Source organism: Stylophora pistillata, chromosome 5 (genome assembly GCF_964205215.1).
Source record: "Stylophora pistillata chromosome 5, jaStyPist1.2, whole genome shotgun sequence".
Lineage (NCBI taxonomy): Eukaryota > Metazoa > Cnidaria > Anthozoa > Scleractinia > Pocilloporidae > Stylophora > Stylophora pistillata.
Genome location: NC_142523.1, coordinates 20511620 through 20524119, shown reverse-complemented (window position 1 = coordinate 20524119; position 12500 = coordinate 20511620). Strand labels below are relative to the sequence as shown.

Genomic DNA, 12500 nt, shown 5'->3' with positions numbered 1-12500 from the left:
AAGAACTTCAAACCACTTGCAAAATAAGAATAAAAATGGAACAAGTGCGTGACATAGATGTAACGCAGTGACAACCATGTATATTCCTTTCTGCAAAATTAATGCTTTCGGAGAAAACTAAAACAACTTCTATCATATAGAGGTTTTGCACAGCAGCCATGTTGGATGGCAGGAACAATGAAAATATTTTGCATGAGAAAGAAAAATCTTTTCCATGGGTAAAATAATCTATTGTTCCTGCCATCTAACATGGCTACTGTGCAAAACCTCTATTGCAAGTAATTTGAAGACGTTATTTGTAGCATTCAAGCATTTATTGTTACCACTGAGGTTCACAAACTGCAAATAATAAACAAAGTCGGTCTTTTCTTCTGTGTCGCCGACTTCGCCGAAGAGCGAAACTTCTACAAATTTAAAGCCCTCGTATGCATAGGAGCACTAAAACCCCAGAAAAACAACCCTTCAAATGATAAGGTTATCATTTCTACTTCTCATATTTCAATTGATAAACGTTTATTTCACTTAGCACATATAAAAATATATTTTTGAAGCTACCCTTTTTTTCCACACGGCATTTAAGTCAATAGAGAGAAAAGTCCGCATTTGATTTCAAATTTAAATAGTGACCTTACTTTTTTTGAGAAAACACAGCGGAGACATTTTTCTAAAAGTTTACGGAATAAGTAAGTTTTTCACTGGTTTTTCAAGTACAAACAAGGCCTCTAAAAGGGGCCAAATTCAACACTCGAATGGCGTTAATAATGTATGAATTGATTTTCATCAATTTTCTTGAAATCAAAACAATTTCTCAACAAACTACCTATGTCTTGGTTTGTTTCCTCTATAGGCCTAACTACAACTAAAATGTGAGCGAATTCGACTTTTTGACTGTCGCCGGCTATTTGTAAATTTGTCTAATTTTTAAAAAGGATAAGGAAAACTACATCAATGATGTATACTGACCTTAAACAACAACTGTAAACAATAGCACGCACTCCATGTCATTTATGAGATTTACGCAGGGTTTGTGACTGGCCTCGCGAGCGGCTTGTGTTCAAAGCGCTTCACGCCACTTTTTTTAACGCTGTGATTGATTGGTGACTGTGAAGGGAGGGTGCAAGGGGGCAGAGGAGCTTGAACAATAGTATAAGTACAGGCGTTATTACTTTTGTGCTCCTCTCCTCGCGCGTGACTCGCACTTCGCTCTCCTATTGCCCTAGCATCTGATAGAGTAGAAAGCGCAAAGAAAGTCACGCCTTATCTGCAGACTAAATTTAGTCGTTTATCGAGCGTAATCTCTGATAAAAAAAACAATTGCACAATGTAAGTCACAAAAGATCAATGTCTAAAAAACTGAGCAGGAAAATGCCTTCATGTCTCAAGGTTTGTTAATCCTGGGGCATGTGCGCGATTCGTGACGCATCCCTTGTTATTCATTTTCTTTTTTTGTCATGGAAATGTGCCATAAGTATCAACGATTGGTTACGAGTTCGTCTGACTCTTGTGATCATCTCCAAGTAACTTGTCAAGGCGATCAATTTGCTTGTGCAAATCAAGAAAAGTGTATCTCAGCGAGTTGGCTTTGTGATGGCGACCGCGACTGTTCCGAGGGCTCAGATGAACAATGCCGTAGTTAGTGTAGTTTGTAGGTTACTTCAGCTCTTGTTCAGTCTTTTATATTTGCCGCGAGTTGAGCATTTTCCTCTCTGAAATTTATATTTGGAAGAAATCTGAGACCCCCTTCAAGAGGTGTTGCAACAACATTTTCTCTTTTTTCAAAAGGGAAGAAAGAAATAAAAACTACTAACCTGATTTATCAGAACAGCTCCAAAAGAGCGAAATAAAGCCTTGACGTAAATTATATGCAATACAATTTAACGATGATCAACTGGCTATTCTTTTAATGCTATCACGTCCGTCCATCTCTGGGTAAAGATCTTCAATAATTTTAAAACAACTCTTGCGATAGCTACAGTCTCCTTAATACCGAATGAAGTAAGCTGTTTTAGTAAAGTGAAATATAAATAAATTGATTTGCGAGATGCGTTCGGCAAAAAAAAATCCAAAAAAAATATAATTGAAAAAAAAATACTTTGAGTGGGAGCCCAGAAACGATGGTTTGTACCATACAACGTATATAACAACCGATATAATAAGAGGTTTCTCGAGGATACGGAGTTATTCAAGCGTCAGTATATTACTTTGAAAAGAGTTATCATAGATTTGAAGTCACCTTTTGGCGTTACCTCTAGTGACTATGAAAATTGACCACAGAAAAAAGAGAACACACAAGCGGTCACAATGCAGGTGATACCTGAAATTGCTGAATGTGAAGCTCATGGAATAATGCCTCTTCACTCATAAATTTTTGTCGCCCGTGGTCAATGAACTGAATAAGAAATAAACGGAAAGAAAAAACGTCTGTACCCGCTCTTTCTTCAAGAGGTTCTTCTGTTCCTCTGCTACTCAATTGATTACTCAAAATCGTATGATCATCGAGTGTTCTTCAACAGCAGCGTGCTGGTCGTATAATATTGTTCTATAGAGTAAAGCTATTCGAGGAGCCCTTTGTCTAACTTCAAAAGAGCCAATTAAAAGGGATAAGCAGAGGAAATGCATTAATGATATATTGAAAAGCACAAATAAAATATTAGTGGGGATAAGAACAATATTGACCACACCAACTGTAAACGATAGCACGCACTTCACGTTATTTATGAGATTTACCCTGAGAGTGTGACTGGCCCTGCATGCGGCTTGTATACATAGCGCTTCACGCCACTTTTTTTAAACGCTTTGATTGGTTGGTGATTGAAGGTGTGTCTGGGGGCGGAAGAGCTTGAACAATGGTGTGGTTACAGGTGTGATTGCTTTTGTGTTCCTCCCCTCGCGCGTGAATCGCCCCTCGTGCTCGCCTCGCGCTTGCCTCCGCTCGAGTAAAAAGCACCAAAAAGGTTACGCCCGTTCTGCAGGCTAAAGTTAATCAGTTATCAAACGTAATCTCTGATGAAAAAACGATGTCAGCTTTGAAACTCGTCACGATGGCCTATTTACATTATCAACTTAGTTAAAAGAAACAAAACTTACCGTGTTGTTCACTCATAAGTTTTAGAAATGTAACATAAGTGTCAACGATTGGTCACGATTCGATTGAATCTTTTGATCATTTCCTAGTTACTTGGGGAGCCGGTCACTTTGCTTGTGCAAATCAAGAATGGTGTATGCCAGAGATTTGGCGTTGTGATGGCGACCGTGACTGTTCTGATGGTTCAGATGAACAATACAGCAAGTAGTGTAGTTAATTGGGTTACTTCAGTTCTTGTTCAATCTTGTATAACTGCTGCGAGTTGAGCGTTTTCCACTCTGAAATTGATATTTGGAAGATGTCTGAGACACTCTTCAAAACGTGTTGCAACTGCTTTTTTTCTTTTTTCAAAAGGGAAGAGAGAAATAATACTAACTTGATTTATAAGAACAGCTCCAAAACAGCGAAGTAAAGTTTTGACGTAAATCATATGAAATAAATTTTAACGATGTTGAACTGGTTAATGAAGTTTACATTCTCCAGTAAAAAATGCCATTAGCTTATGCACTCATACTGAGGGAAATGAGAAAGCAAACTGACCTTAAAAAAAAAAAAGGAAAAAAGTGGGAAGGTCAAGGGTCAGCAGCAACTGCGTCCTTACAATTCAGAATGTTGACCTTTTTCCGTGCCCTTTTTCTAATAGTTTTATTGAATTTCAGTGCTTTCGCACTCGACGAAAACACAATCTGACAATCTGACGGTTATATTCTGCCAGTCTAAAGCATCAAATACAAATAAGCATAAAAAGCTCGCTCAAACTTGCATTCATGATTGGTAATTCGACTGAACACAAAAATAACAACTTTCCAGGGAAGATGGCTTTGTTGAAAATATGTCCTACAACAACACGCTAAATGTCAGTGAATAAAGGTAAAAAAATTTTACAAGAAAGAAAGGCAGAAATTCTATGCTATAAAGAAATTGTCTGCAGCTAAGTCTAGGAAAAGGTCAAACGCGTCGCCATTTAGGGTACTTCAACCCATCGCAAGTGCCTTCCGGAAAAAAGATCAACGGTAACAAAATTAAATGCGGAATTCGATAAAATCATTACGGTAAACAGAAAAAATTAATTGGTCATCAAACGTGATCAGACCGCCAATGAAATGTAACTGCATAATTCCAGTCATAAAAGATCAATCTCTGAAAGTAAGCTGCTAACCGCCCATTCATGGGGTTTCCAATATTGACGGCGCGTGCAGGAGTCGTGATGTAGCCCTTGTATTCGGGCTATCTTTAAAACAGGGAACGGGGAATTTGGGAATAGGGAATGGGGAATGGAAATCTTTAAAAGCGGGAAATGTCTAGAAGCGGGAATCTTTAAAAGCGAAAATCTTTCAAATGAGGAATCTTTAGAAGCGTGAAATGAAATCGACCAAGTGCATGTGCGGTCTGTGGAGAAGTTGATCTTTTTTTCAATTTTACGCATGTGAATCCATCAAAATTCATGACTGTTGACACAGGTAAAACTACAATACAATGGAAGGGCACTTAGCACATGTTTTCAACACTCAACATGATCAAATTGCTTAAATAATTCCAGCACCAGAATCTTTATTTTGATCAACATGTTTCGTTGCGGGAGTTCCCTTTCCACTAAAACGAAGTGTAGCGAACGGCTCAATTTTTCGGTGTTTGTTCAAGCGTGAAATATTCAACTTTGTTTTAGACAGTCGCGCTCCTTCATTTAGTCATGGGAAATCCGTAATGTCAAGGACCGACTTTAATTTGAACGCGCAGGAAGGCTAACCAAACGACACTGAACAGGATTAGGCGGAAAATAAATCTCGATTAAAGGTTGTATGTACATGCAGAAACATAACCACAGTAATGTGACAGTGTGTACACAAACTTGCATGTTTCACGCTTCAACAAATACGTAGAAAGTTGGAATACTGTAAACAAAAACACTTCTTGTGGCACGCTTCAAATTTCGAAACTTTATACTCGTTTACGTTTCCAAAAAGTTTTTAAACCATTTCTTGGCTGCTTTATTGTCTGATATGAAATGTTCACCATAGCAGGACAGCGACTTCTACTTCAGTTGAACGATCAATAAGCATAATATTTTCTGTAAAAATTCTAGTTCTTTGGTGAAAAGTCGCCAGCAAGTGTGTTAGAAGTTCCTGCTGCCGGCTGTTATTTGAACCCTGAGGATAATATCAGAAAACGATGTAGATCAGAGTATTCAATCATAATTGCTTATAGGACTGATGGCTGACTTACCAAGCAGGCTAATAAAAAAAAATAGTAATCGTGTGCCACTGCCATCCGCCAGAACAAAAACTGTTACGTTTGTAAAGATTCACGCTTTTAAAGATTCCCCGTTTTAAAGATTCCCCGTTTTAAAGATTCCCCGTTTTAAAGATTCCCCGTTTTAAAGATTCCCCGTTTTAAAGATTCCCCCTTTAAAGATTCCCCGTTTTAAAGATTCCCCGTTTTAAAGATTCCCGCTTTTAAAAAATTCCCGTTTGAAAGATTCCCGCTTTTATAGATTTCCCGTTTTAAAGATTTCCGTTTTTAAAGATTTCCCGTTTTAAAGATTCCTGCTTTTAAAGATTCCCCATTTTAAAGATTTCTCATTCCCCATTCTCCGTTCCCTGTTTTATAGACAGCTCTTCTATTCGTTGTCTGTTTTTTAATTTGATGTAAAGATGTACATAAAGTGTCAACGATTTGTCACGATTCGTGTGTTTCTTTTCATAATCTCATAGTAACTTGTGGAGGCCATCAGTTTGCTTGTGCATATTACCAAGAGTGTATCGATGCGTCTTACCGCTGCGATGGGGACAGTGACTGTAAAGATAGATCAGACGAACAATGCAGTAAGTACTGTTGTTCATTAGTCATTGGAATTCCATATAAATTATATTTTATTGTGGGCCGTGCCTTTCCCACCTTGAAAGTATTAAAAAAAACAATACTGACTTGCAAATACTTTTTTCGAAAAGAAAGAGAGAAAGAAAAAAAAATTTGCCCTAAGAACCCAGTTTACAAGAACATCTCCAAATGGCGAAATCAAGCCTTGGTGCATATCATGTGGGAAGGTAGTTTTACAATAATGAACTGGTTACTGGTTCAATGCTGTCATATCTGTTCATCTTTAATTTGAATGAAAAGCCTCAATGGTATGAAAGCGATTTTTGTGATGGTGAAAGTTACTTTCATTCGAATGATGTAAACTGCGATTAGTGGAATAGGATATCAGCGATTTCTTTTACGAGATGACCTCATCAATTGTATCATAGCGCTCGGCAAAATCAATTGCAAGGATGAATTGTACCTTGTAACATAAAATGCTGGATGCAATATACTCCGAAAGCGGACAACTGTTAGCAGTAAACGAATACTACGAGTTTTTCTGGAGTAGATCGAGTTCCTAAAGCCTTGGTATATTAATTTGAAAAAGAGCCATTATAAAAAATATAGTTATAGGCCCATCGACATTGCCTTGATTGACTATGTTCACTGACCGCGAAAAGGCAAACATACAAGGTAGGGCTTACGAATAATTTTTTCTTTAACGTGTTTACTTTTGTTACCCCTGCACGATAAACAAAATTTCAATTTCACCGCTAAAGCTCATAGAGTTCAGTGGTATTATAATATGAAAAAATATTGTGATTAACTTTTCATTTTCTTTCATGTTTTATCTGCACCAATCAGCTAACCGTAAGTACTTAAATCTATTTTGTGTCATCTCCTTGTAATATTACTAAGAGAGTGACGTTAAAGTAAAGCCCTATGTAAAGCAATGATAGCGAGGCTGTATGGGAAAATACAGTCGAAACAACTTATCATTCATCTTTGCTGATTTAGTTTTTTTTTTCATATGATTTGCTAAGCCCTTCTGTGAAGACAGCTGAAGTTCATGAATATTCATGACATCAAAAATAGTATAATGTCGAGTCCTCATCTTTCCTTATTTGGTCTCATCCCTCTGTAATTTCCAAATGCCCGCAATTTTTGTAGTTGTTAAACCCCTCGCTTTTCCCAAACGAACTGTATATATTTAACGCCCTCAAACAAACAAAAAGAGGAAATCAATTTAACAGTCAAAAAAAAAAAAAAAAGGAAAAAAAATGACATAGTGAGGCCGAGGGTCAGCAGCAGCTTTTTCTAGAAACGACAAGGGCTAAATGTTATAATAAGACACTTGGTGGCAACAGCTATGGTAAATCATCTGCCAATCAACATGAAAAGGTCTCATTGTTTCATAACAATGGTGGTCTGTCGCATATTGTTTGAAATAAGTTAAGAGTTATGACGCACGCCCCCTAACTCTGGAAATGAAAAGAAAAAAAAAATTTAAAAAAAAAAGAAAATTAAAAAAAAAACCTATGCTACAATTTTGATCTACATTGGGTCGAATTCACCCTAACTATTGAGGCCAAGCACCCGCGTAACGTAAGCGGTTTCTTACAAATGTTACTCTAAAAAAGGCGTCAAATCTTATAAAGAAATGTATGGAGAGATTTTTTATATTTCAAAAAAAGTCGTTTAATGGAACGTTTGCCAGTAGTAAAAATAAAATGGGTGTCCCGGCACAGTTACCATGTTTTTGCCCTTCTTACCCCCCGAACTATCTAACAAATATACCTCCATTGACACCCAACTCGACGATCGCCGCTGCGGGCACGAAAAGTTTGATTTTTTGTTTGGCCTCAACAGTGGCTATTTCATATGCTTGTTTCTGTTGAACTGTGCAGCGGTTTACTCTTGGTGGTTAATACGGAGGTATCGTGACCTTGGGAATTTTATGGTTGACCTTGGGGATTTGGGTATTTAATGCAAGAAGTTCTTTCTAACACTCAGTTAATATTTCTTTATTTCTTGGCTTGGATTATTAATACAACTTTCTTCTTTTTGGGACTAGCTCAGGTCTCAATACTACTCAATTGAATTCAATTCTATCCTGATTGTAAATGCTGTTCTCCAGCTTATAAAGGCGACACTTAAGGTGACACTACTAGGCTGTCAATCTTCTTGCATCGTCATCGCTCTATCTCAATGGGCGAATCACGCTAAGCTACGTGCAACAGTTCCTGCATACTAAGTATGCGCCTTCTACTTGTTTACGCAGTTACAAAATCATTTTCTACCTTAAATTTCATACTTTTACGGTTAAGATCGGACAGAACAGTAACGAGATTGATAATATAAAAATTATAATTAACCTATTGGCAGAACTAGGATCATACTTAAAAAGATATCTTGAGAGAAAATAGTCTTAAAAGACTGTTACCTAACAACAGAATAAACACGAGTACACGAGTTGACACGAGTACCGCCCCCAGAAATGCTACGTGGTCTTACAGCAGATGATCTAATTTGAAAATTCAGTGCAGAAGTTAGAAAGATACAGGCTGTTTACACTAAGGGTCACCTTAAAGAAAGGGGTTGTGAAGGTGTTAAATTAAAATTTAAGAAACATTCCTCGATCGTGAGTTTGACATAGAATTTCATCGAAAAACGGGCCTGAGAAAAATCAAAAGTACAAGTAGAAAATTCCAGAGATTCCTGTACGAGGTTGACTTTTACCAGAGAGATTTACTCTCTTCCTTAACTAGCATAAACATACTAGAACAAATTCCATTTCCCGCACAAACTGAACATCTGCTTCCATGCTAAATTCACAACCACAATAAGAAAAAGGTGAAAGTAATTGTACTTAGATGAGACCACCTGCAAAAGGAATGGGAAATAACCAAACTGCTTATTATAATTTTTGCATTGATTAGCTCAAAGTAATATGATATTTCCATTCCTCTTCTTAACACTTAAATAAGTCCAAAAACACACAATGAAAATTCTTGCAAGATTTCAATTTTGCCTTTTAACATTAAATTTTTAAGGTAAATGACAAAAAGCAGAAATGAGTATGGCGAGGAATTTGGGTGAAAAATTTTTATCTAGCTATAGTATAGAGATAAGTAATCTGAAAATATATAGATTTGAAAACAATTAAAGAATCTGGTTTGATTGATTTGATTTTAAAACAGGAAAAAAAGATTGGTTGAACTGAAATTAAAACCAATTCCAATGCCAAGACCACAAAAATCTATTGAGTAAATGGCTCAAGAATTTGAGAAAAAAAATATGGTACCTCCTGTTCCAAAACCAAGGACTATTGAAAATGTTTTACCTGTTCCAACACCCAGAACTAATATTACATTAAATGATAAAGCACTAAGGGAATTTACTAAATCATTTGAAATCAGTATTCGTAGTGATAATAATGCTTTGAAACAGTTGAAAAAAAAAACAAGGAAAGCGATTTTTCATAATTATGTTAAGTAGTCAATTATTGGAAATGAAAGGTCTAGAGTTTTTGAGACTTTACAGTTAAATTTTGGAAAATGAGGGGTGGTGAAGATGAATTTTAAAGTGCATTTTTTAATTCATATTCAAAAACTGTGATTGATGAGGCTGATCTTGAGAGGGATCGTAAAAGTTCAAGCTCTGAACTTCTTAATAGAATTGGTAATTTGATTTCTAAAGGATCTGGATGGACAATAGATAGAGTTGATCAGCAATTTACAAATATCGTTAGATATAGGCCAATGAAAGGGTGTTCATAGTTATGCAACTTCTAAGTGAATCAGCACTTAGAAAAAGTTTGATAAATATGAAGAATGGAGACAATGAATGTTTTAGAAGGTGCCATGCAAAGCATCTCAATTCAGCAGAGACTAGTCCACAAAGAACCAGAAAGACAGACAAACAGTTTGTTGATAAATTGGATTAATCAGGTGTTGATTTTCCAGTTTCACTGAAACATTACAATAATAAGATCGAAAAACAGAATGACATCAAAATTTTTTTCAGTTATGGAAATAAGGAGTTTTATCCTCTTCACATTTCAAAAGAAATATTTGAGAATGAAATAAACCAACTATTGATAAGTGATGATAACAAGAGCCATTATGTATTGATAAAAGATTTTAACAAGATGATAAGTCATAAAACCAAGCACAATGAGAGGTCCAAACACTTTTGCATTTATTGTTTGCAGGATTTTAGTAGTAAAAATAAACATAAGGAGAATTGTATTGTTATACATGGAAAGCAAAGTATAAAAATGCCAGAAAAAGGTGGACAAGTTTTCTATGGCTTTATACAGACACATTCCACTTCCATTTTGCATTAATTTTTTTATGCTGATTTTGAGGCCCTAAAAGAGAAAATACAACCATGTTCTCCTTTTGAAAGTAAATCTTATTCAGAAGCTTATCAGAGGCATGCAGATCAATTGGTTATACTTATAAATTGGTTATTGTTATGATGACAAACTCAGTAAACCAGTTCAGAATTTCAGAGGCAAATTCTTGAAGAAACAAAATATTGCAAACATAATTATAGCCTATAAGCATTTCAATAAACCCTTGAAAATGACTGATGATGATAAAAAGAAATTCAAGAAAGCTACTGTAAAAGTTGGAATATTTGTAAAAGATGAATACACATTCAAATGAAAGCATCAGAGTGAGAGATCATCATCATAATTATTACTGGAGAATGAAGAGGAAGTGCACATCAGGATTGTAATTTGAAGCTCAGACTCAATATATGAAAAAATTGAGGATTCCTGTGATTTTCAACAATTTGAGAGGTTCTGATTCTCATTATTTTCATTATGCAAAATATTGGTAAGTTGGTTGAAGAAGAAAAAAATTTCAATTGGATGTCATTCGTAATAATAAAATTAATATGGAGAAATGTCATGACTTTCCCATGGAATAATAATTTCGTGTTTCTCGACGGTTTTCAGTTTATGCCCACTTCTCTTACAAGGCTTGTTGATAATTTACCTGAAGACAGTTTCAAATACACGAGACAAAAGTTCAAGAAAGATGGAAAGTATAAACTTATAAAACAAAAAAGTGTATAAAATTATCCTTATGACTACATGGACAGCTTTGAAAAATTTGAAGAAACACAGCTGCCACCAAGAGAAGAATTTTACAGAAATTCTGACTGGCGAGCACATAGCAGATGAAGAATATTAACATGCTCAAAATGTTTTAAAGACATTCAAATTGAAAAATATGGGTGGGTATCACGATTTGTATAGATCTGCAAAGTGATGTGTTGTTGTTGGCTGATGTACTAGTTGAAAATTTCAGAAAGACATGTTTGCAATAATTATTATAAACTTCAGATCCTTGTCATTATTTTACAAGTCCTGGTCTTAGTTGGAATGCAATGTTTAAAATGGCTGGCATCAAACTTGAACTCATAACAGATGTTAATAAATTTTTATTCATTGAAAAAGGCAAGAGAGGTGGAATCAGTTGTATTGCCAACAGATATTCACATGCAAATACATATAACAAGTACATGAAAGACTATCATGATAAAAGCAAACCATCAAAATGTATTTGAATGCAAACAATCTGTATGACTGGGCAATATTGCAATTTCTTCCTACAGGAAATTTCAAATGGCCAAGTCAGAAAAACATCGATAGTCTTGATTTAAATAAATATATAAATAATGAAAGCAAAATAGGATTGATTTTAGAAGTTGACTTGGAATACCCAAAATCATTGCACGGATTGCATAAATTATGATTATACCCTGTAACTACTGAACAAATTACAGTGCAGGTCAGAATAAAACGAACATCGCAGACGCAAACTTGACTCACGTCTGACGCGTCTACTCTGACGCGTCAGATACGCGTCAGTGCTGCGTGCACGTATTCTTTTGTTATTCATGGCCCAAAGTTTGCTTTGTGGGGTAGTGTTTTGCAAAATAAAGAAATATCCTGATCTGAAAATGCGGCCGCCAACAAGAAAAAAATTTGCATAGTATGAAAACGTCCGTGAAAGCTGTCATACTTCCAATCTTGCTCGCTTTGCAAATACCTCGTCTCTAGTTTATAAAGAAAAAAAAAAGGAATTGTTTGTTCTGAGAAAAGAAAGCCACATTCAATACTAGATCGAACAGCGTTTAAAACGTTCAAGTATTCTTTAAATGTTAGTTTGTATTTTATGAATCTCGCTCGCTCGTTCGCTTTTCAGTTACCGCCGATGTAAGCTATCATATTTCCAATCTTGCTCGCTTCACAAATGACTCGTCGCTTGTTTATAAGGAAAAAGGAATTGTTTGTTCTGAATAAAGAAACCCACACTTAATACTGAACCAAACAGCGTTTCAAACGTCCAAGTATTCTTTAATATTACTTTGAATTTTATGAATCTCGCTCGCTCTTTCGCTTAAGGCGCTCGTTTCTCAGTTACCTCCGATCTAAACAATGTGTGACCTCTAACTTGAAAACCTTCCGAACGGTTAGCCGTCTTTAAACGGATAGCCGTTCAAGTGGATTGGCACGCCTCAAGCCTATCCGCTCTAAAATATTTATCATCCGTTCGAGAAAATTAATCAGCCGTTCGAACGACTCGAGCTATCTGCT

At 35.9% G+C, this 12500-nt stretch overlaps 1 protein-coding gene and 1 long non-coding RNA gene across 2 annotated transcripts in view; one reads left to right on the top strand and one right to left on the bottom strand.

Moving 5' to 3' along the window:
* The window catches only part of LOC148730736 (scavenger receptor cysteine-rich domain-containing protein DMBT1-like), a 46502-nt gene extending 43199 nt beyond the window's left edge, over positions 1-3303 (top strand). Inside the window, exon 10 of the mRNA XM_088759546.1 lies at positions 3175-3303. Within this exon, the coding sequence (XP_088615672.1) occupies positions 3175-3293 (119 nt within the window). The 3' untranslated portion in view covers positions 3294-3303. The remainder of the gene's footprint in view (positions 1-3174) is intronic.
* The window catches only part of LOC148730735 (uncharacterized), a 42175-nt gene that overhangs the window by 751 nt on the left and 28924 nt on the right, over positions 1-12500 (bottom strand). The window contains exon 2 of the long non-coding RNA XR_016001009.1: positions 3088-3363. This is a non-coding gene — a long non-coding RNA (uncharacterized LOC148730735). The remainder of the gene's footprint in view (positions 1-3087; positions 3364-12500) is intronic.